General features: G+C 57.7%; 1 protein-coding gene across 4 annotated transcripts in view; it reads right to left on the reverse strand.

Moving 5' to 3' along the window:
- Positions 1-338: 338 nt before the first annotated feature.
- The window catches only part of KATNB1 (katanin regulatory subunit B1), a 22,123-nt gene continuing 2,642 nt past the window's right edge, over positions 339-19,819 (reverse strand). For 3 of the 4 annotated variants that reach the window (XM_017502605.2, XM_017502602.2, XM_017502606.2), the window contains exons 3-20: positions 15,846-15,976; positions 13,192-13,309; positions 6,553-6,653; positions 6,174-6,215; positions 5,772-5,855; positions 5,443-5,558; positions 4,919-4,990; positions 4,595-4,745; positions 4,257-4,447; positions 4,004-4,134; positions 3,491-3,541; positions 2,532-2,599; positions 2,277-2,402; positions 2,021-2,170; positions 1,626-1,702; positions 1,478-1,552; positions 1,066-1,182; positions 339-754 (exon numbers count right to left, since the gene is read on the reverse strand). In XM_017502605.2, the coding sequence (XP_017358094.1) occupies positions 622-754; positions 1,066-1,182; positions 1,478-1,552; positions 1,626-1,702; positions 2,021-2,170; positions 2,277-2,402; positions 2,532-2,599; positions 3,491-3,541; positions 4,004-4,134; positions 4,257-4,447; positions 4,595-4,745; positions 4,919-4,990; positions 5,443-5,558; positions 5,772-5,855; positions 6,174-6,215; positions 6,553-6,653; positions 13,192-13,309; positions 15,846-15,976 (1,934 nt within the window). In that variant the 3' untranslated portion in view covers positions 339-621. Of the gene's footprint in view, positions 755-1,065; positions 1,183-1,477; positions 1,553-1,625; positions 1,703-2,020; positions 2,171-2,276; positions 2,403-2,531; positions 2,600-3,490; positions 3,542-4,003; positions 4,135-4,256; positions 5,559-5,771; positions 5,856-6,173; positions 6,216-6,552; positions 6,654-13,191; positions 13,310-15,845; positions 15,977-19,819 lie in introns of all 4 variants that reach the window. The other variant, XM_017502601.2, reaches the window with a different exon arrangement.

Here is a 19,819-nt window from a genome sequence, read left to right on the forward strand (position 1 = left end):
CCCGGAGGCGTCCTTGGGGACAAGGAAGGGGCTCTGGGCAAGCCTGGCGGTGTCCATAGACAGCTTGAGTGTGGCTGAGGTGGGGAGGGATGGGCTGGCGGGGCCCACCCCTCACCTTACCACCGAGTGGTGGAAGGGTGGTTGCCACCTCCCCTTCCTTCCCAGTCTGAACTGGGCCTGTCCCACAGGCCCGGGTCTCTGCTGCCCCCTGCTGGCCACATGGCCCGGAGCCCCGCCCCAGGGCTTGGAGGGGGCGTGGTCTCGAGGAGGGGCAGGCACTCCTGGGCCTGGGGGAGCCTTGTGGCCAGCGGAAAACATCCCCCACGTGGAAACCTGGGAATAGCTACAAATTTAATAAAATTTGCCTTATAAATTACAGCAGCAGCCCCAGAGCTCAGTTCGCTGCCCCAAGAAGCAACAGTTGGGCCAAGCTGGGCAGCTGCTGCTGGAGAGAGTTGTCTCAGAGTTTGGGGCTGTACAGGTGGCCAGGCACCAGCGTCACCACCTCCAGGATGGCCACAGGGCAGCAGCAGGGGCTCACGGGCCGGTGGGCGCAGAAGGAACAGGAGTGGGGGCTGAGGCCAGGCCCTGTGGGCTGCCGGGCGCCCCGCCCACCGCTCCTCAGTCTAGACTGGCCATGAGCAGGTGCAGCTCGCGGAAGGTGCTGCCGTGGCGGCCGCTCAGGCCCGACTTGCTCTTGACCAGGCCGCTGATGCTCTTGAGCTGCTTGTGGCAGAGCCGGCACTTGTGCAGCCTGTAGACAGGGCAGGGCCTGAGGGCCAGGTGGCACTGCCACCACCCCCAACCCCAGGGCCTTTGCTGTCCTAACTGCTCCAGCCCCTCCTCCCAGGGGAAGGCGGAGGCCCTGCCAGGGATCGTGGGACACAGCCAGGCCAGGGAGGACTCTGGCTATGCCCACCACGCCGAGCCACGGCCCCAGACCAGCGCCTCCTCTAGACACTGTCCCAGAAGGACTGTCAGTAAGAGGGGCCCGGGCCTCCAGGCCTTTGTCCCTCACCTGCTGTGGCACCCTGGCCCCCCACACAGGCACTGCCTGGCCCTCACCTCTCCTCCCTGCTGATATCCACACCCACGGAGGGCGGGGCCGCCAGCATGTCCGTGATGAGGGGCAGAAACCGCTGCAGGATCAGCTTCAGGGAGGTGCAGCCCGTCTGGACGTAGCTTCAAGGGCAGATGGATGGTCACAGACAGACCCAGGGCCACAGACAGAGAAACAGCAAGGAACACAGGAGAGAGGCAGAAAAACACACACACACAGACACACAAACACACACACACACACACACAGACACGCCTTTTTCCACTCCCACCTCTGGACTGTTGAGGGGGCAGCAAAGCTTCACAGCCGGTTCACAGGAACACCCAAGCCCTTGGGGGCCCTTGCCATGGTCCTGGAGGAGGCTTCTTGCCTCTTCCCTCCCCCTCCTCAAGGCAGGCGTGGCTTCCCCACACGCACCTCTCATACTTGCTCTGCAGAAGCTTCTCGATCTGTGGCAGGACCGTGGTGCACAGGTCCAGCTTCCATAGGGAGCTAGGAGAGGCCAGGACATGTTGCCGTCAGCCCTGCCCCACCCCTCCGCCCCTCCCCCTCGGCAGTCACTTACGCTTTCTGGTTGACGATGTTCAGGAGGTCCACTACCACTGACAGGTCGTTGATGGCCACAGCAGAGTCCACCGACGTCTGTGCAAACAGAGCACCATCAGGGGGTGGGGCAGTGGGGCGCAGTGTGACCCCGAGGGCGAGGGTGGGGGCACGAACATGAGTGTCGGTGTGCTGATGGGGCTGTGGGGTGTTCACAGCGCTGCACCTGACACGCTCAGTGTGAGGCCAGGCCTGTCAACAGGTGCTGAAGAGATGGCAGCCTGTGGTGACCGTGATGGGAGAGACAGATGGTGTCATGGCGGGGATGGCATATCTCACACTGTCCCCCATGGGTGGCCTCTCCGGGCAGGCAGGGGCAGGGGTGAGGCGAGGCCCTGGGCAAGGGTGGGTGCTTGCCTTGATGTCGCTCGTGGTCCACACAGCCCGCACAGTGTCCAGGTTCTTGTGGCGGCTGGTGAGCACCACACACATGGTGTCATGGCCTTTGCGGATCTGTGACATGGCATCGTCGTCCACCAGCTCGGCCTGCTGGGATATCTTCACAGCCTGCGTGGGATGGGCACCCAGATGCTGGCAAGGGAGGAGCCGGCAGCAACGCTGTGCCCTCCACCCACAGACCTGCACCCACGCCTCGCCCTGGGCTCCCACTCACGGGCAGGAAGTCAGAGGCCTTCAGGCCGATGGGCTCATTGCGGGTGGCGGGGATGATGGCAGGCTCAGCCTTGGGTGCAGGTGCAGGTGTGGAAGCGACGACCAGGGGCCGGGGCAGGACCTCCAGCTGAAGGGGTCTGAAGCTCAGTGGGCGCCAGCTCGGGGCCCCCTTCTCTGCCTCCCAACATGAGGGACCCCCCCAACCCTGGGTCAGGACCCTCTCTAGGCCCCTCCTCATGCCCCTCCGTGAACGTACGTTTGGCACCGGGAACTGCACATCCATGGCAGGGCTGGGCTTTGCTGCCTCCTTTGCTGTGGCCACGTCTGGAAAAGATGCAAAAGGAGATGACTGGGTCCAGCCAGAAGGGCCTGGCAGGAAGGGCGGGGCTCGGGGCAGCATCTGTATTGGGGGTGGAAGCAGCAGTGTGGGTTAAGATGGCAGTGATTCAGTAGCATGGGGGTTCCAGAGGACCTGGGTGCAAGTCTGGGCCTGCCTCCTCTCTCTCCCCCAGCTCAACCTTAGGTCTGCCTGTGGGTGGGACCCAGGGGGCTCCAGGATGTGGCCATCCTGTCCCTTCACTGGCGTGTATATGGAGGGAGCTGGGATGAGTGACTGGCAAGGAGGGGGTGGAGGCTCCTAGGAAACCACCCAGCCTCCAGAAGGGGCGAGGATGGTCCCTGAAGGGAGGCCAGGAGGGCAGGGGACACTGTAGGACAGGGGTCCCCACGCCTGCCCCTTCACCCACAGCACAGCCGTTTTCTCCCTTCTTAATCCAAACCCCTAGCTGAGGCCTCGTGGCCTGACCTCCTGCTGGGACTCACCCCAGCTCCCTCCTCTCAGCTCCCTTCCTGTGGGAAGCGCTCCCCTCTCCCTCTTCTCGCCGGTCCCCAGGCCTCAGCAGGTGTTCCGATCATCCCATCTAGAGCTGACCCCCTCTAAGGTGGGCCCCCAGGGAGTCCTCTCTGTCCTCCACAGTCCAAGCGCCCCTGGCGGGCCCGTGCATGTGGCGGTGTCTACGTCTGTCCCCCACACACCGGGGCACAGGCTCCCAGGGGAGGGCAGAGACCCCTCGGGAGAGGCTGCCGGTCGTGTCCTGAGAGCGGAGGGCCCAGGAAGGGGCTTGTCAGAACTCACAGGGAGAGGTGAGGGATGGGGTGTGGGGTGTGGGGTGTGGGGCGTCAGATACCCTGGGAAGCCAGGCTTATCCAACTCACCATCCTCTGGGGGTGCAGGGAAGGGCTCAATTCTCCGGGGTGGTGTCCGACCTGCAGGGGAAAGAGGCCCCTGGCTGTGGGCGCTCCTGGCTGGGCCACCTGGCACCCAGGGCGCTATCAGAGCATGGGAGGTGGAGGGTGGCCACCAGACATGTGGCTGCAGACCCTGGACCCTGCTCCGGTCACAGGAAGCCTCAGTCCTGGGAGAGTGCGCGTGTGTGTCTGTTTCTGCCCCTCTCCTCAGTCTCCTCCCAGCCCACTTGTCCCTAGCAGGGCAGAGACTGGGACACTGAGCAGCTGCTGGGCTGTGGCTGGGGAGTGCCCAGGCCCCCCTCACTTCCATCAGAGCATGGCCTGGTGAGTCCAGGGAACGTGAGGATGGGGCACGGAGCCCAGGTGTGGGTTAGAAGGAAGCTAAAGGGACATGGAGCCGCGACAGGCCATCCTGGAAGGACCCACAGCCTCCCTTTCACAGATGGGGATGCTGGGCTGGGGGTGGGAGCCCGGCCTCACTGATGCTGTTCTTGGGCTGGAAGATCTCGTTGTAGTCCTCGGCATTCTGGATCTCGGCTCGAGACTCACGCTCGTCCCGGTCATCCTCGCTGCTGGGGCTGCGGCGCTCGCTCTCTGAGTTCTGCTTCACCCTGGGGTAGAGAGGCCAGGCCCAAAGGAAGCAGGTGCCCTGTGAGGCCCAGGGCTGCAGCCCCGAGGCTTCCCCTATGTGTGACAGGCCCGCCCGTGCCCCCGAAGGCCCCTAGGCCCCCACCTCTGGGGCCTGCTGCAGGTTGTGCTGGGCCGCTCGTAGATGCGCCGGAGCGGGGCGCTGGGGTTGGGCGGCGGCTGCGCGAGGGGCCGGTGGTCCTGCACAGGGTCCCGGGCCACCGTGCCAGTCCTGGTGACACGAGTCAGATCCACCACATAGGAGGAGACGTTGCTCTGGGAGAAGGCCACGCCGATCTGCAGAAAGTGGAAAGTTGGGGCCGGGCCTGTAAGCTGAGAGGGCAAAATCCCAGCCCCAGGGTGGGGTAGGAAAAGGGGTCTGGGGTGGAGGAAGGCGGGTGGCCCCGTGGGAGTAGGGGGTGGTGGGCGCCATGGCTCTCTCACCAGCTGGTCATTGCAGATGGCCAGGTCAGCCACCTTGCCCCAGTTGACGAGGATGACATCAAAGCAGCGCTCAGGCTCCCAGCCGTAGACGCGCAGCGAGTCCTGGCAGCCGCTGTACAGGCAGCAGCCGTCCGGGTTGAAGAGGACGCTCCTGGGCCAGGCGAGAGATGGCTCTGGGTCCTGCGGCACCCAGCCTGGTCCCCACCCCAAGGAACCCAGGGAGCCTGGGGCAGGGAGGGCACAGAGCAGAGAAGGGAAAGGCCCACCCGCAGCCACGCCCTGCTGCCCAGAGGAGCGCTGCGCTACCCACGCGTGCCTGCGTACCTGACAGGTCCAGGCTCCCCTTCGATGCAGCTCACCACCTGGAACTTCTCCAGGTCCCAGAAGCGGATGGTCCTGCAAAGGCAGCCAGGCTGTGCTGTGAAGCCTCTCCCCGAGTCCTGGCCTCCACAGGCCCCTAGGAACCAGCTTCTCTAGAAAGCTCGCCCCAGGGCACGGCCACCAGGAACAATGGCTGGGGCAGGGTTGGCCCTGACTTTGCAAGGGGGAGGCTGAGTCCGATGGCCCTGGCCCCTGGGCTGGCCACAACAGCTGTAAGCCTCCTGCCCTATAGGGCCCCACTAGGTGCCTTGGGTGCAAACCTGCCCATGAAGCCACAGACCTGGGACACTGGGGCCAGGGAACGAGCAGGGGAGATGGAGCAGGGTTCCATCCTGGCTTGGCTGAAATCCAAAGGATCATCAAGTGTATGACACCCCAGACAGTGACAGAGCGGGAGCAGAGACATGCAGAGGACACGGTGGCGAAGAGCTGCAGACACGAGCGACTTGCCCGCACCTCCTCCTCACCTGTCAGAGCTGCCGGAGGCCAGGAGGTACTCATTGGGGTGAAACTCGACCACGTTGACAGGCCCCGTGTGACCCGGGAACTCGGACATCATCTTGCCAGCAGTTAGATCCCAGAGCTGGAGGCAGGGCAGGGAGGTCAGGGCCAGGCACCTTGGCTGCCCACCCTTCTTTTAAACCAGGCCAAGCTCTTTATCCATAAAGCACCTTCCGCTTGGGACAGGCATGGGGCATGTGGGCCCGATCAGGAGGGAGGTGAGGACTCGGTCTGTTGTGATCAGCAGATCCCAGGCCCCAGGCCCCTGGGCCCAGGTCAGGCTGGGGGGAGCTACCTTCACAGTGTGGTCATCTGCGGCCGACGCCAACCACTTCCCATCGGGGCTGAACCGGAGACACCGCACGGCCTGGCTGTGACCCTGAGGGAGGAACAGCACGAGCTCACCCTGGGATCCTGGGCCCACAGACCTCTCCCTGCCTCCTCACTCCCGTGGGACCCCTTCCATCTGACCACACAGGTGACTCGCCTGGTTCTGCTTGGGGCAGTTTGATGAACGTGGCTCTAGGGGATCATGGAGCTGGGGTCCAGGTGGCTGCCCATGGTGCTCCTGCCGGGCCCCAGATCCATGGTTCGTGTTCTCACCCATCCCCTCCACCCCCTGCCCGGGTCTGGACACCATGCCACACTCAGCGCCTGCAAGGTGCTGATGGAGTCACCAACAGAGTGCCACCCTTACCCTGTATCGGAAGACACAGCCTTTCCTCCTGATGTCCCAAAGCTGTGGGGGAGAGAGAAGCAGAGGGGCAGAGTCAGCAGAGGTCATGAATGAGGCCCAGAGACACAGTCAGGACAGTGTGTGTGGCCGTGAGCAGAGGGCGGGGCCCAAGCTCCTCTAGGTCGTTACTCTTCACGGTGACAAGGACAGAAACTGTTCACTAAAGCTGGCATTCTGAGCAGAAGCATCTGGCAGGTGCCTGCTGCCCACCTTACCTAGGACAGTGTGGATGGGGCTGCAGAGAGGGAAGAGGTTCCCTCAGTGGGCACCCAGCACTGAGGGCCGAACCGGTCCTGCCGCAGTCCCAGCAGGAGACGCAGGGCATGGAACAGCTTCTCACCTTGATGTTCGTGTCCTGGGAACCGGAGGCTACAAATTCGCCGTATGGGTGGAAATCCAGGCTGCAGATGTTGGCTTTGTGTCCCATGAGTGTGCGAAGAACTAAAAAGGAGGAAAGCAGAGACAGCGGCTGAGAGGCACGTGGGAAGGCTGACGGAGGGAGGGCTGCGGCGGGCGTGTGTGTGTGCTTTCACATTGAAGGCACAGAAAAGAGAACAATGACACATATTTTAAAAATGGGGAAACCATCAAGGGTCTCACCCCTTAACAACTAATTTTTTCTTTTGAGATGGAGCCTTGCTCTGTCTCCAGGCTGGAGTGCAGTGGCATGATCTAAACTCACTGCAACCTCTGCCCCCTGGGTTCAAGCAATTCTCCTGCCTCAGTCTCCCAAGTAGCTGGGATTACAAGCATGTGCCATTACACCTGGCTAGTTTTTAAATATTTTTGGTAGAGATGGGGTTTCACCATGTTGGCGGGGCTGGTCTCCTGACCTCAAGTGATACACTTGCTTCGGCCTCTCAAAGTGCTGGGATTATAGGCATGAGCCACCACGCCCAGCTGACAACTAATTTTTCTACATTTCTCTTAATGGATGACACCCCTGGGTCACCTCAAGTCTGCAGAAATCCTACTGCACTGCCCAAAGACTGTGCCCCAGCGGCAGCAGAGCCAGGGAACCACTGCACTCAGTTCAGGCCCCATAGATGTGGAGCTGATGGTGTGCGGGGTACCCAACCCCACCCAAGACAGTGCAAGGAGAGAGACCAGGAGGGGTTCAGGCTGGGAGAGAAACTGCTTGGTTGGAAAGAGAAATCCAGGAAGGCTTCATGGAGGAGGTGGTATTTGAGTAGGTGTCAGTGGGTGGAGGATGAGGGATGCTCCATTAGGTAGATGGAGGTGATGGGTAAAGGCCCTAAGGAGGGCAATAGAGGGCGTGGCTGGGGTGACCCCATCCAAGGGATTTTGAGGGTGGCTGTGAGGACACACTGAGGAGCTGTGAAAACTGAGAGGACACCAGGAGGACACGCGAGGACCAGAGTGGGGCCTGATCGCCTCCTGCTGCCCTAGGAACCGCATCTCCCATCCTTTCCTTGAAGGTTTAGCAGGCAGCTCCACGGCCAGGCGCGGCCCAGCCTGGAGGGAAAGCTTGTGTGTTTCAGGGTGTCCTCCAGCACCACTCAAATTTGTCTCATGTGTCCTGCTTTTGGAAAAATGTATAATTCACGGTCTGAATGAAACCCATCATCCCGTGAGTGCTGGGGCCAGAAAACGTGGGCATCCGGCCATTCTTAGGTTTGAGCCAAGGTACAATAAATAGGGTGCCTTGTGAGCTGTCGGAGGTGGTGTTCAAGCTTCCATATACAGCACTCTACTGCAGAGCCGAGATCCACGCACGGGTGAATGAAATGAACTCGACTGTATGATCTTCTCCGCCCCAATGTCAGGATGTGGGCTGCGGCATCAGACTGGGATCAGCCGTGGCTCCTCCCTCACTGGCGGTGTGACCCTGGCAATCACTTACCCTCTCTGAGCCTCATGTGGGGTCACAGAATGGAGAAAACAAATGGACATAAAGCACTTAGCACGGGCTCAGCATATGGTAAGTGCTCAATAAATGGCAGCCGTAATTAGTCCCATTCACACTTCTCCCTTCAGGAGGCCTGCCTTCTGCTCCTGGCTGTTCCACAAGCTGGGCCTTCTCTCCTCCTTCCCAGGCCTCAGTGCCCCTCTGCAGCTGGCCCTGTCTGGCACTGGAGCTGGGTCTGGGCACTTCCACATCCCTCTGGAGTCTGTGGAATGCATATCCAGTTTACCTGCATCAGAATCTCTGCAGCTGTCCCTCCTTGCTGTGTGTAGCTATCAGGTGCTGCTGGGGGCTAGGCATTGCCTCCTGGCCAAGGAGGCCACACTGGCTCCTGCTCCCAGCCGACTCAGCTTGGATCCCATGGCAAGGCTTCCAAAATCCTGCCCCACCCAGAGAGGATGTGGTGGGGTCCCGCCCTGTGTGGGCTGGCTGCATGGAGCGCCGGCCACCCTCCTGTGGCATCCTGTGGGATGCCCTGGGCTGAGCCACCCTTGCCCTCTGGCTGCGCTGTGGAAAGCAGGCAGGACCACATTTTTCTGGCCTGACTCCTGCCCTTGCTCTTCTGTCCCACAAAGGCCTCTGATGCCCAGGTTCAGTCACAGGATCCAGGAACTGCAGAGTGGAGGGGTCTCCGGGGTCTGCCTGCCCGCTGCAGGAACCCCCAAGCCCTCCCAGCTGAGCAGCTGCTCAGCCCACATCTGAGTCCTCCAGTGATGGGTGGCCTTCCAAGGCCACCGATAGGATAGGCAGCACTCTTTCTTTCTTTTTAAATAGAGACAGGGGTCTCATTTTGTTGCCCAGGTTAGTCAAACTCCTGGCCTCAAGTGATCCTCCTGCCTCGGCCTCCCCAAGTACGGAGATTACAGGTGTGAGCCACCATGTCGGTGGGACAGCTCTCTTTAGAACCTTTCTACACCTGTGGCCTCAGTTTGTCTGTCTGTCACTGTCGCCTACACTCTGGTGGGTGGGGGTGGAGGTGGGGGCTGGAGGTCTTAGCTTTATCTGCTGAAAGGCAAGTTTCTCCTCCATCCAATGGCAGAACAGAGAGCGCTGGGATGGGAGTCCCAGGCTCTGCTACCTGCAGCCACCACACTTTCCTAAGCTCGCTGCTCTCCCTGGGCCCCCATTTGCCCATCTGTCAACTTGGCTGTCCGTCAGAATCACCTGGAAGCTTATTAAAATCCAGATTCTGGGCCCACCCGAGTACTGAATCGGGTTTTCTGGAGGCGAGGTCTGGGCCGTGCGTGTGTAGTGAGCTCCCCGCGGAGCAGCCAGGCCGGGCCGTCCAGGGCTCAGAAATGCAACAGTCTTCAGTTTTCATTTCTCAGCCACCTCCAGAAATTCCTCACGTTTCCCTTATGAGCAAAACCTCCGTGGCTGAGAAAGCCTGGACGGCGGGCAGGGCGCCCTTGGCTTCTCTCTTCTGTCTCTTGCTCTTTAGTGACTACTGAATGGCTGGTGGCCACGCGCTGGGATTCAGGTCCAGGGAGCTGTCCGCCTCCTGCCCGAGCTTCCCACCTTCTCCATTAGAGCCTAGCCATGCTGGCCTCGCTCCTCCCTGGTCCTCTTGCATTCAGCGACGCCCAAGCACAGATGCCCCGGCGTGGCCAGGCAGCGCGATCACGCGTCGAGATGCAAAGCCTGCAGGCCTGTGTGTTATCAAAGAGGTCCTTGGGCTCTTTCTTAAACTGACCAGCACTGTGCAGGCAAGCATCACTGAAGAGGCCTGGGGCACGTCTTTATTGAGTGCCACCCACACAGAAAGCCCCGTTCTTGAGCAAAGGGAACACACCACTGTGCAGGCGGGGCCCATGGCTGCTGCCTGGCTGCCAACATAGAGCAGGAACCAAGGAGAGGCCCAGAAGAATCCTGAAGTCTCAGCCAGGCCAGAGGGGCTCTCTTCTGGAAAAAAACAGCCAAGGCAAAATCCATGTTGCCGCTTCCTCTCCAGGGCTTCAGGTAGGTTCCTCCTGCCTGGCACACAGGAAGATCCAACCAGGGCTATCAAAAAGCATCAGGCAGGCCGGGTTCGGTGGCTCACACCTGTAATCCCAGCACTTTGGGAGGCTGAGGCAGGCAGATCACCTGAGGTCAGGGGTTCACGACCAGCCTGGTCAACATGGTGAAACCCTGTCTCTATTAAGAATACAAAAATTGGCCGGGCGCGGTGGCTCAAGCCTGTAATCCCAGCACTTTGGGAGGCCGAGGCGGGTGGATCACGAGGTCAAGAGATCAAGACCATCCTGGTCAACATGGTGAAACCCCGTCTCTACTAAAAATACAAAACATTAGCTGGGCATGGTGGTGCGTGCCTGTAGTCTCAGCTACTCAGGAGGCTGAGGCAGGAGAATTGCCTGAACCCAGGAGGCGGAGGTTGCGGTGAGCCGAGATGGCGCCATTGTACTCCAGCCTGGGTAACATGAGTAAAACTCCGTCTCAAAAAAAAAAAAAAAAAAAAAAAAAAAAAAAAAAAAAAAGAATACAAAAATTAGCCGGGTGTGTGGTGGTGGGTGCCTGTAATCCCATCTACTCAGGAGGCTGAGGCAGGAGAATCGCTTGAACCTAGGAGATGGAGGTTGCAGTAAGCTGAGATCGTATCACTGCACTCCAGCCTGGGCGACAGAGTGAGACTCCATCTCAAAAAAGAAGAAAAAAAGCATCAGTTAAACAGGTCTTATCTGGACCTCCGTGCTGGCCTGTATGGTGTTATGAAAAAAATGCTGAACGAGCTGTCAACATTTTAAAATTGGCTTAATTTCCAGCCTCTCTTGAAAAATCGGTAGAGCTGGCACCACGTGCTAAGGCACAGGGGCAGTGGCGAGACTCTCTGCTCGGCCCAGACCTGAGGGCATGAGTTTCCAGACCACAGCTGCAAGAAACCAGCAAGGACCCAGCACAGGGTGGAAACGGACTCACCCCAAGGCTCATCACACCAGAACACTGGGACAAAGACCCCAAAAGCCTGCAGAGAGAGAGGAGAGGAAAGGAGAGAGAGAGGAAAGAAGAGAGAGAACGTGGAAAGACGCCGGTCCCCTGCGAAGGATCTGGGATCAGAACAGAACTGGCCCCTCTTAATAGCTACCCTGGAACCTAAAAGGCGGTAGAGCTGCACCTTCCAAATGCTGAGGGGGCTATTTTATTGCCAACGTCAAACTCTATACTCCAACTCATAAAACAAACACAAAAGCAAACGCTGGGGATAGCATAAAGTCACTTTCAGCCATAGAAGGTCTCTAAAACTATGCCTGCCCCACACCCTTTCTCAGTAAGCTTCGAAGGAATGTGCTCCATCAAAAAGAGGGGGAAAACCAAGAACGGTGGCGGTGTAGGATCGGGAGCAGCAGACAAGAGAATTCCCCAGAGAGGAGACACGGATGACAGCTGGGCTGCAGGCCACTAGGACTGGAGGAGAGGCTCTGAAAAAAGGCTCCTGGATTATGGGATGGGTTTCAAAGAAACAGGAGGAGATTTACCCTTCTGGCAGATAATTTGGGGATGAATGAGTAATATGGACATAGAAAACACATGGATAAAAAAAAAATTAACTCCAGAAAAACCAAGTTATTAAAAAATAGTGGTAAATGACCCTTATGCAGTCCTTATGTTTTAAACACTGCCTATTGAAATGGTGTCTATTGAAACAGCGGGGTGGGAGGAAAAACACGAGCGATGGGGCCGGGGGTGGTGGCCATGGGAGAGCGTAGGAAGGGAATAACTAATGTGTTAACACTTTTTTTGTTTTGTTTTTTAGATGGGAGTTTCGCTCCTGTTGCCCAGGCTGGAGTGCAATGGCACGATCTTGGCTCCCTGCAACCTTCACCTCCCAGGTTTAAGCAATTTTCCTGCCTCAGCCTCCCCAGTAGCTGGGATTACAGGCATGCGCCACCACACCCGGTGTATTTAATTTTGTATTTACAGTATAGACAGGTTTCACCATCTTGGTCAGGCTGGTCTTGAATTCCTGATCTCACGTAATCCACCTGCTTCGAACTCCCAAAGTGCTGGGATTACAGGCGTGAGACACAGTGCCCAGCCCCAGCATTTTTAAAAAAGAAAGAAACTGCAGTACGACCATGTGGTCTAGAAAGGCAGAGGCGATCAGCAGAGCACAGATGAATGCACAGAAAGCTGCGGCTCGGCTGGGCGCGGTGGCTCACGCCTGTAATCCCAGCACTTTGGGAGGCCGAGGCAGGTGGATCACGAGGCCAAGAGATCGAGACCATCCTGGTCAACATGGTGAAACCCTGTCTCTACTAAAAATACAAAAAATTAGCTGGGCATAGTGGCGTGTGCCTGTAATCCCAGCTACTCAGGAGGCTGAGGCAGGAGAACTGCCTGAACCCAGGAGGCGGAGGCTGCGGTGAGCCGAGATCGCGCCATTGCACTCCAGCCTGGGTAACAAGAGCAAAACTCCGTCTCAAAAAAAAAAAAAAAGAAAAAGAAAAGAAAGCTGTGGCTCTTGGAGAACGGGAAAGAGTGGGGCAGAAGTCTCCTCTTTCCATTGTGATTCACTGCAGAACCACTGGTATTGGAGGTTTCACATTTTAGGCTATGCACAGCTTCCATACAGATGAAAACTAAATTAAAACAGGGCTCAAGCAAACAGATCTGGCCATCCCAGGCTGCCTCTGGTGGCATGATGGAGCCGAGGCAGAGTGGGGACCACCTTGAGTCAGGGTACAAGCTCCCTGGTTCGTCACAGCTGTCCCACACAGCCACCTCACTCAGTCAGGTGACCTGCAGGGCTCCTGGTGGCATCTGACATCCCTCGAGGTTCTAAATACGCACACATCCAAACACACACACACACACCCATCCATCCACATGGTGGTTCATGCAGACATTTCTGGCAGGCCCTCAGCTGCTCCAGGCAGCAGTGCATGTCAACGCCAAATGAATGGGGGTGGAGTGGTTTCCACACTGCCCGGTTAGTGCTCCAGGAGCAAAGCAGCCAACCTAGTCCAGGCAGGTTTCCTGGAGGAGGCGGCATGACCGCAGAGCCTGAAGACTAAGGGAGGCGCGCATGCGCAGGAGGCAAGCTCGGGGGCCTACTTTTGGCAGCTTCCAGGTCCCAGACGCGGATGGAGCCCGACTGGGAGCCGGCCACGATGAGCTCCTCCGGGGTGTTGAGGCGGACGCTCTCCACTGGGGACGTGTGGCCCGTCAGGCTCTGTGGAGAGAGGGCGGCGGCTTCAGTGCACTGCTGGACAGACCCCCTGGAAGTGCTGCCCTGAATTCCAGGTCCACGGGAAAGGCTAAGGCGGGAGTTGGCGCCCCCTGGGGGCCACAGCCCAGCCCTCCTGCAGGCCCTGTCTAAGCAGCTACTCCTCTCGGCCTGGGTTCCCAGGGCTAAAGGTGGCCAAACCGTCATGCCCCCACTACCTGCCTCTTCCCGATATGCTTCCGACATGGGTGTCACCTGCAGAAATGGCCCTGGGCCCCTTGGAGGGAAGCAACTGGCCAAGATAAACGGATGCTGTCCCTTCAGCCTTAAGTCAAGTAACCCCGCCCAGGCGCCGTTCCCATCTTCACTGCTGCCCTATGCAAGCCCCTCAGCAGACGAAGCCATGGCAGAACTGAGGCCTGGCTGGTCCCGGGCACCCATCTTGCCCCTCTGGAACCCCTGGCTCTCCCCGACTGCCCATCCCCGTGAAAAGGGGAGGGGTCAGGGGAAGGTGGAAGACTTTTCACAGTGGACCCTCTATCTTCTGGATGTTGAACAGAATTAAGTGTATCCCATACTCAAGAACAAACAAAAATAAATCCAAGAGGTCGGCCTGCAGGGGGAGAGCGTGCACAGAACACCCAAGGGGAGAGAAACTCCGGCAGGCTGGAGGCACTGCCAGGCCTGGGAGGCTGGTGTGTGAGAGTGAGGGCAGTGGCCAGGGCAAGACCGGCTGGGGCCCGACAGCTGCATCTGGTGTTCGAGGACACGCCTGCAGGCCAGGCCCCAGACGCTTGGCCCCGCTCCTTGGGGGGTGGTAGCATGTCCTATTTTGGTCAGTCATTGGTGATGCTTTTCCAGCCGGTGTATGCTACTACTTTGGCATTTCTGGGGGCCAGGGTGGGGTAGGGGGAACACATATGAACCCTAAAAACAAAGTAAAACAAAACACTTCGAGTCATCTTTACTGACCCCTGGCACCCTTGCTGAGGCTGGGGTGGATCTCAGTTCTCCCCCTGGATCTCACAAAAACACTAAGGTGATTAAGTTTCTACTAAGAAATTCATCCCTTGCCTTTTTTTTTTTGAGACGGAGTCTCACACTGTTGCCCAGGCGAGAGCAGTGGCACAATCTCAGCTCACTGCTACCTCCACCTCCCGGGTTCAAGCGATTCTCCTGCCTCAGCCTCCTGAGTAGCTGGGATTACAGGCGCCCGCCACCACGCCTGGCTAATTTTTGTGTTTTTGAGACAGGGTTTCACCATGTTAGCCAGGCTGGTCTCAAACTCCTGACCTCAGGTGATCCGCCGCCTCAGCCTCCCAAAATGCTGGGACTACAGGCGTGAACCACGGTGCCCAGCCTAGTTTTCTTTATCTTTATTTCATCAAGAGTCAAAACAATGATACTTCCCTGGTTGGAAAGGGATGGGCTGGTGGGGCAGGGAGGAAAGGGCAGGTTCCGTTGCTGGTGAGAATGTAAAATGATTTCTGGCGGGCAATTTGGCAATCCGTTTTGAAAGCTTCAAAATAAGCACACACCCTTGAATTTAATGCAATGATCACAGATCTGCTCAAAGATCTAGGTGGCTGAGGCTGTTCACCACAGAGTGGTTCAGCAGAGCTCAGAACAAGCCGGAAACAACCTCCCTGTGATAACAGGGTGTGGCTAAGCTAATTACAGCTCATCCCTACAAAGGAACACCATGAAGCCACTCAAAATTATGTTGTAAAAGAATATTTGTTGACACAGGCAAATCCTTGCAGCATTGCTATTTTTAAAAACCAGGCTGCGAGAGAGTGGCAGTGCATTTTTACTCATGTGTGCTTGTATGTGTATTTGCATGTATACATGTGTACATCATGTACAAGTGTGCACACACGTGCGTGGACACGTATACGTATCTGTCTCAGCATCAAGAAGGACTCAAGCCAAAGCACCCACTGCGGTGGCCTTTGAGTAATAGAACTATATGTCATGAATGTTTGTTTTCTCCTGTATGCGCTCCTGTTTGGAAAATGGTTTCCAGCATTGAACAGAGCTGCGTAAATAGTGGGGGAGATGATATTTAAGAACTAACTCCCTAACCAGCTCGAGCCAGGTCCCCTCAAATCCTCACTGGGGAATGAAGGCTGGGAAGGAATTAAAATAAACGCCCACATGTTGCTGCCAGGCGGGCAGATGGGCAGGTGGGGGGGCAGGGTTACAAGTCTTTTGGCTCAGCCACAGGCCCAGGGCTTATCTTAACCTTCTCACGAAGCCTGCCTGGAGTTCTTAAAAGTACCACAGGCAGGTGACTCCTCGCTCCTGAGGGCTGGCCACTGTCCCAGCCGTGCTGGGCTGCCCTAGGCCTCACTAAGCAGACAGCTGGGGGAAGCACTGATGGTGTCCCCACCACGCCCCCTCCACCCCTGGTCTGGGCCCCAGAGGATAGGAGGCCCTGGGCTCAGAGCCTGAGAAGCTGCTCACTCCTCAGCCTCCAACCCCTGGCCCGTCCCCTCCCCCCAGGCCCTTGTCCTGACCCCTGCTGGCTGCTGGGGCTCACCATGATGCAGTTGGGCTTGTTGATGGACCACAGGTTGACGCGGCAGTCATCCCCGCCGGTAGCCAGCAGTCGCCCGGAGGCCTTGCCCAGCACCAGTGAGGACACATTGCTGGCATGGGCGACGATCTCTTCTACACAGGGAAGGAGACGGAGAGGACATCAGGGGGGCACGATGGGGCCTTGTGGGGGGGAAGGGTGACCCTGCTTGGCTGCCTGCTCTGGAACCTGATGGCGAGTGGAAGGCTCTGCCTCCTTCAGCTCCCCCACTGGTGCCCACCATGAGCTGCAGGACCAGCAGACGGAGCAGGGCATGGGACTGAGATGGAAATCACCGCTTCTCAACTTTCATCATTCCCGTCCTACCTTTAGACTTCATGACTTTTTCCTGGTTCGGTACATCACCTGGTAATATTGACTAGTTATACACAATTTTAAAAATTGACTTGCTATTTTTATTAGCTTGGTCTTAAGCAATATCCATGAAATTACAAGTTTGATATGATACTCTATGATACAAAAAGAAAAACAATTTTGTTTTTTTGAGACAGTTTTGCTCTCGTTGCCCAGGCTGGAGTGCAATGGTGCGATCTTGGCTCACTGCAACCTCCGCCTCCTGGGTTCAAGCGATTCTCCTGCCTTGGCCTCCTGAGTAGCTGGAATTATCGGCATGCACCACCACACCCAGCTAATTTTGTATTTTTAGTAGAGACAGGGTTTCACCATGTTGGTCAGGCTGATTTCAAACACCTGACTTCAGGTGATTTGCCCACCTCAGCCTCCCAAAGTGTTGGAATTTGGGATTACAGGCGTGAGCCACCACGCCCGGCTTGAAAAACAATTATTTAAAAAAAAAAAAAAATTGACCATGCAACACCTATGCACCTCTCGGCTGCTGACCGTGTGTCCACCCCGATTTGGGGAACACACTTTAAGAACAACTGAAGTCACCTCTAGACAAGCTGCCCCCAGGTGAGCCCACACAGGGCTTCGGCTCACAGATTCAGAAGCACGGATCAGGTTTTGGTCTGAGGGCTGTGATCTGCTATTGCATGGCCTTCCTTGGCTACTTAGTCCCTTGTCCTCTGAGGACCTGACTCCTCGCCTGGAAAGTGGGGATGGGCACGTGTCTGCTCACACCTGATGCTGAGGACTCCCTGAGAGCGTGCCTGTGTGCTGCTTAGTAGCAGGCGAGGGATCCGTGATGTTGGGCAGGCTCGGGGCTAGTCACCCTGAGAGTGGGCATGGGGGCCCCGGGCGAGCACTGGTAGGCTTCATGAGGAGGGGGCAGGAGGCAACAGACTGAGCAGACAGGGTAGGGGTGACAGCTGACCACACAGGAGAAGGCTGTGCAGACAGCCCAAGGCCTCTGGCCTGGTCAGTGGGGACTGCAGACATGAGCCTCTGAGAGCTCTGCAGAGAGCAAAGCACAGGCAGGGAAGCAAGACGCGGCCCGGGCCTCAGAGCCCATCCCTGCGCGAGCTCCTCCTGGAAAGAAGGAAAAAGGCAGTTCTCCCACACAGGCCGGGGGAAATCCCCAAGGTGCTGACGCCTCAAGGCACCCGAGAGGCCAGTGTGGGCGACTCCGAGGAAAAGGGTGTTGCAGCCACGGCGCTCCGCAGAGGCCCCTCCTGCATCCGGGCCCTGACTCCACCCTGCTTGGGTGTCTCTGCTTCAGGCTTCAGACCACAAGAAGGTTGGGAAATCGGGCCCAGGGAAGCTGCTTGCCAGGAACCCGGGCTCCGAGGGGCCACCAGGAATGCCCAGGGGACAAGTCACAAGCTCAATCTCACCGATGACACCCCCACTCCTGGCCTGGCCAGGGCAGAGCCAGCACAAGTAGCAGCACCAGCAAGGGTGAGGGTTCCCTGCAGGCCCAAACCTGAGCCAGGGCAATGGGGAGCTCGCTGTGGGGATCCCAGGGAGCCAGGCTCCACTCTAGTCCCATCTCAACCAGAGCCTTCTGTCCTCTGGATACTGTGGGGACAGCAACCTGGGGAATTCCAGCCACAGACATGTGTCTGTTCACGAGTTTCCACTCAAACCAGAAAGAGGGCAAAGCACCTTCTCCCTGGCATTCTGTGCTCAAGCCTGACGTCCTCTCCATGGAGGCACTGCCCACTCCCCCAGCCTACCTGGGGGGCTCCATCTGTCCCTGGCCCTCACTCCTCTCAGGGAAAGTGTTTGGCTGGGCCCCGCCTCACTGGGCCTTAGGACCGCTGCCCCTGGAGACACCCATTCATTCATAATATCAGTATTTCCTGGGTGCCTGCTCTAGGCCTTGCATGAAATATGACCCAGTGTGACCAGATGGTGGCAGGGGCATGGGAAAACCACAGACTTTGGGGTGAAAAGGATTTAGAAGTTGGGCCCTTCTAGAAGGGCCCATACCACTGCCCTCTAAGCAGACTGACCAGGGACTGACTGGAGCCACGGAGGGAGGGGCGGAGGGGCAGGGACACAGCACAGGCACCTGCAAAGGAGGCAGGGGCACCACCCCCAGAGCTTCTCCTTGTATCCTGGCTGGAAGGACAGCGACCAACAGCCCAGGCCGAATCCTTGACTTTCATACAAAAAATAAAAAGTAAAAATCCTCGGCTGGGCGCAGTGGCTCACACCTGTAATCCCAGCACTTTGGGAGGCCAAGGCACGTGGATCACCTGAGGTCAGGAGTTCGAGACCAGCCTAGCCAACATGGAGAAACCCTGTCTCTATTAAAAATACAAAAATTAGCTGCATGCACACCTGCAATCCCAGCTGCTTGGGAGGCTGAGGCATGAGAATTGCTTGAACCCAGGAGACGAGGGTTGCAGTGAGCCGAGATAGCATTGCACTCCAGCCTGGGTGATAGAGCAAAACTCTGTCTTCAAAAAAAAAAAAAAAATCCTCAGTATCTACGGGCAGGCCAAGCTCTGGGGGTACAACCTGGGACCCACATCCAGCCAAAGCTGGGGAACACAGTGCAACATGGCCAGAGGGGCTGAGGACCCCCATCCCAAACGCAAGACGCAAAGTACTGGGTTTCCACGACCCTATGTGGGCCACGTACCTCTGATCCTCACCAGACCCTGGGGCCAGAAGGAGCCAGAGGTCATGTGGCCTTGGGCTCTTCAGAGTTTCCCATGGATACCACTGTGCACATGAAATTAGCAGCAGCAGCGGACGCCCAAAGTGGCTGATCTCATTACCTCCTGCTCACACACTCTGATGACTTGGCCTTGCCTTTAAGATGAAGTCACAGCAGCCTCAGGAGGGCTGGGGGTCCTGTGGACACATGCCCCTGCAGAACTCACTAAGTCCATGCGGCCTCACGTTCCTCCTGCTGCTGTGCTGCTGCCCATGGCCCCTCCCCCCTCCCCCAGTCCTTCTAATACACTGAGGCTCCTGCCTCAGGGCCCTAGCGCCTGCTGTTCATGCAGCCTGCAGCATTCCCACCCCACCCCCACTCCCACTCCCACCCCCAGTTAACTGATTTCAAAGCACAGGTACCAGCTTGCAACTAGAGGAGACACAGAGGGATCCAGTTATCTAATCCCTACCTGTTGCTCTCCCCAGGCTCTGAGCTTCCACTGGACAGAGACCCTGGCTACTTTGTCCCCCACTGTCTCCCCAGTGCCTGCCTCTGGGGAAAGGCCAGCTGTTGAAGGGATGAATACGTAATCCCAATAATCACAAAGCCACTCTGACCAAAGTGTGCCTTCCTTGGGGAACCATAACTGGTTTTCCCAAAGTCCTAGAACTTTGGGGAACATGAAATGGCCGTAACCTCTCACTTTACAAGCAAGGAAACAGAGGCCCTGCAAAGAGATTTGCTCAGAGTCTTATGGTTAAATTCATGGTGAAACAGTGTGGAGTCTTGGCCAGGCGTGATGGCTCATGGCTGTCATCCCAGCACTTTGAGAGGCCAAGGTGGGTGGATCACCTGAGGTCAGGAGTTCAAGACCAGCCTGGCCAACGTGGTGAAACCCTGTCTCTAC

The sequence above is a fragment of the Cebus imitator genome, unplaced genomic scaffold (genome assembly GCF_001604975.1).
Source record: "Cebus imitator isolate Cc_AM_T3 unplaced genomic scaffold, Cebus_imitator-1.0 Scaffold297, whole genome shotgun sequence".
NCBI lineage: Eukaryota > Metazoa > Chordata > Mammalia > Primates > Cebidae > Cebus > Cebus imitator.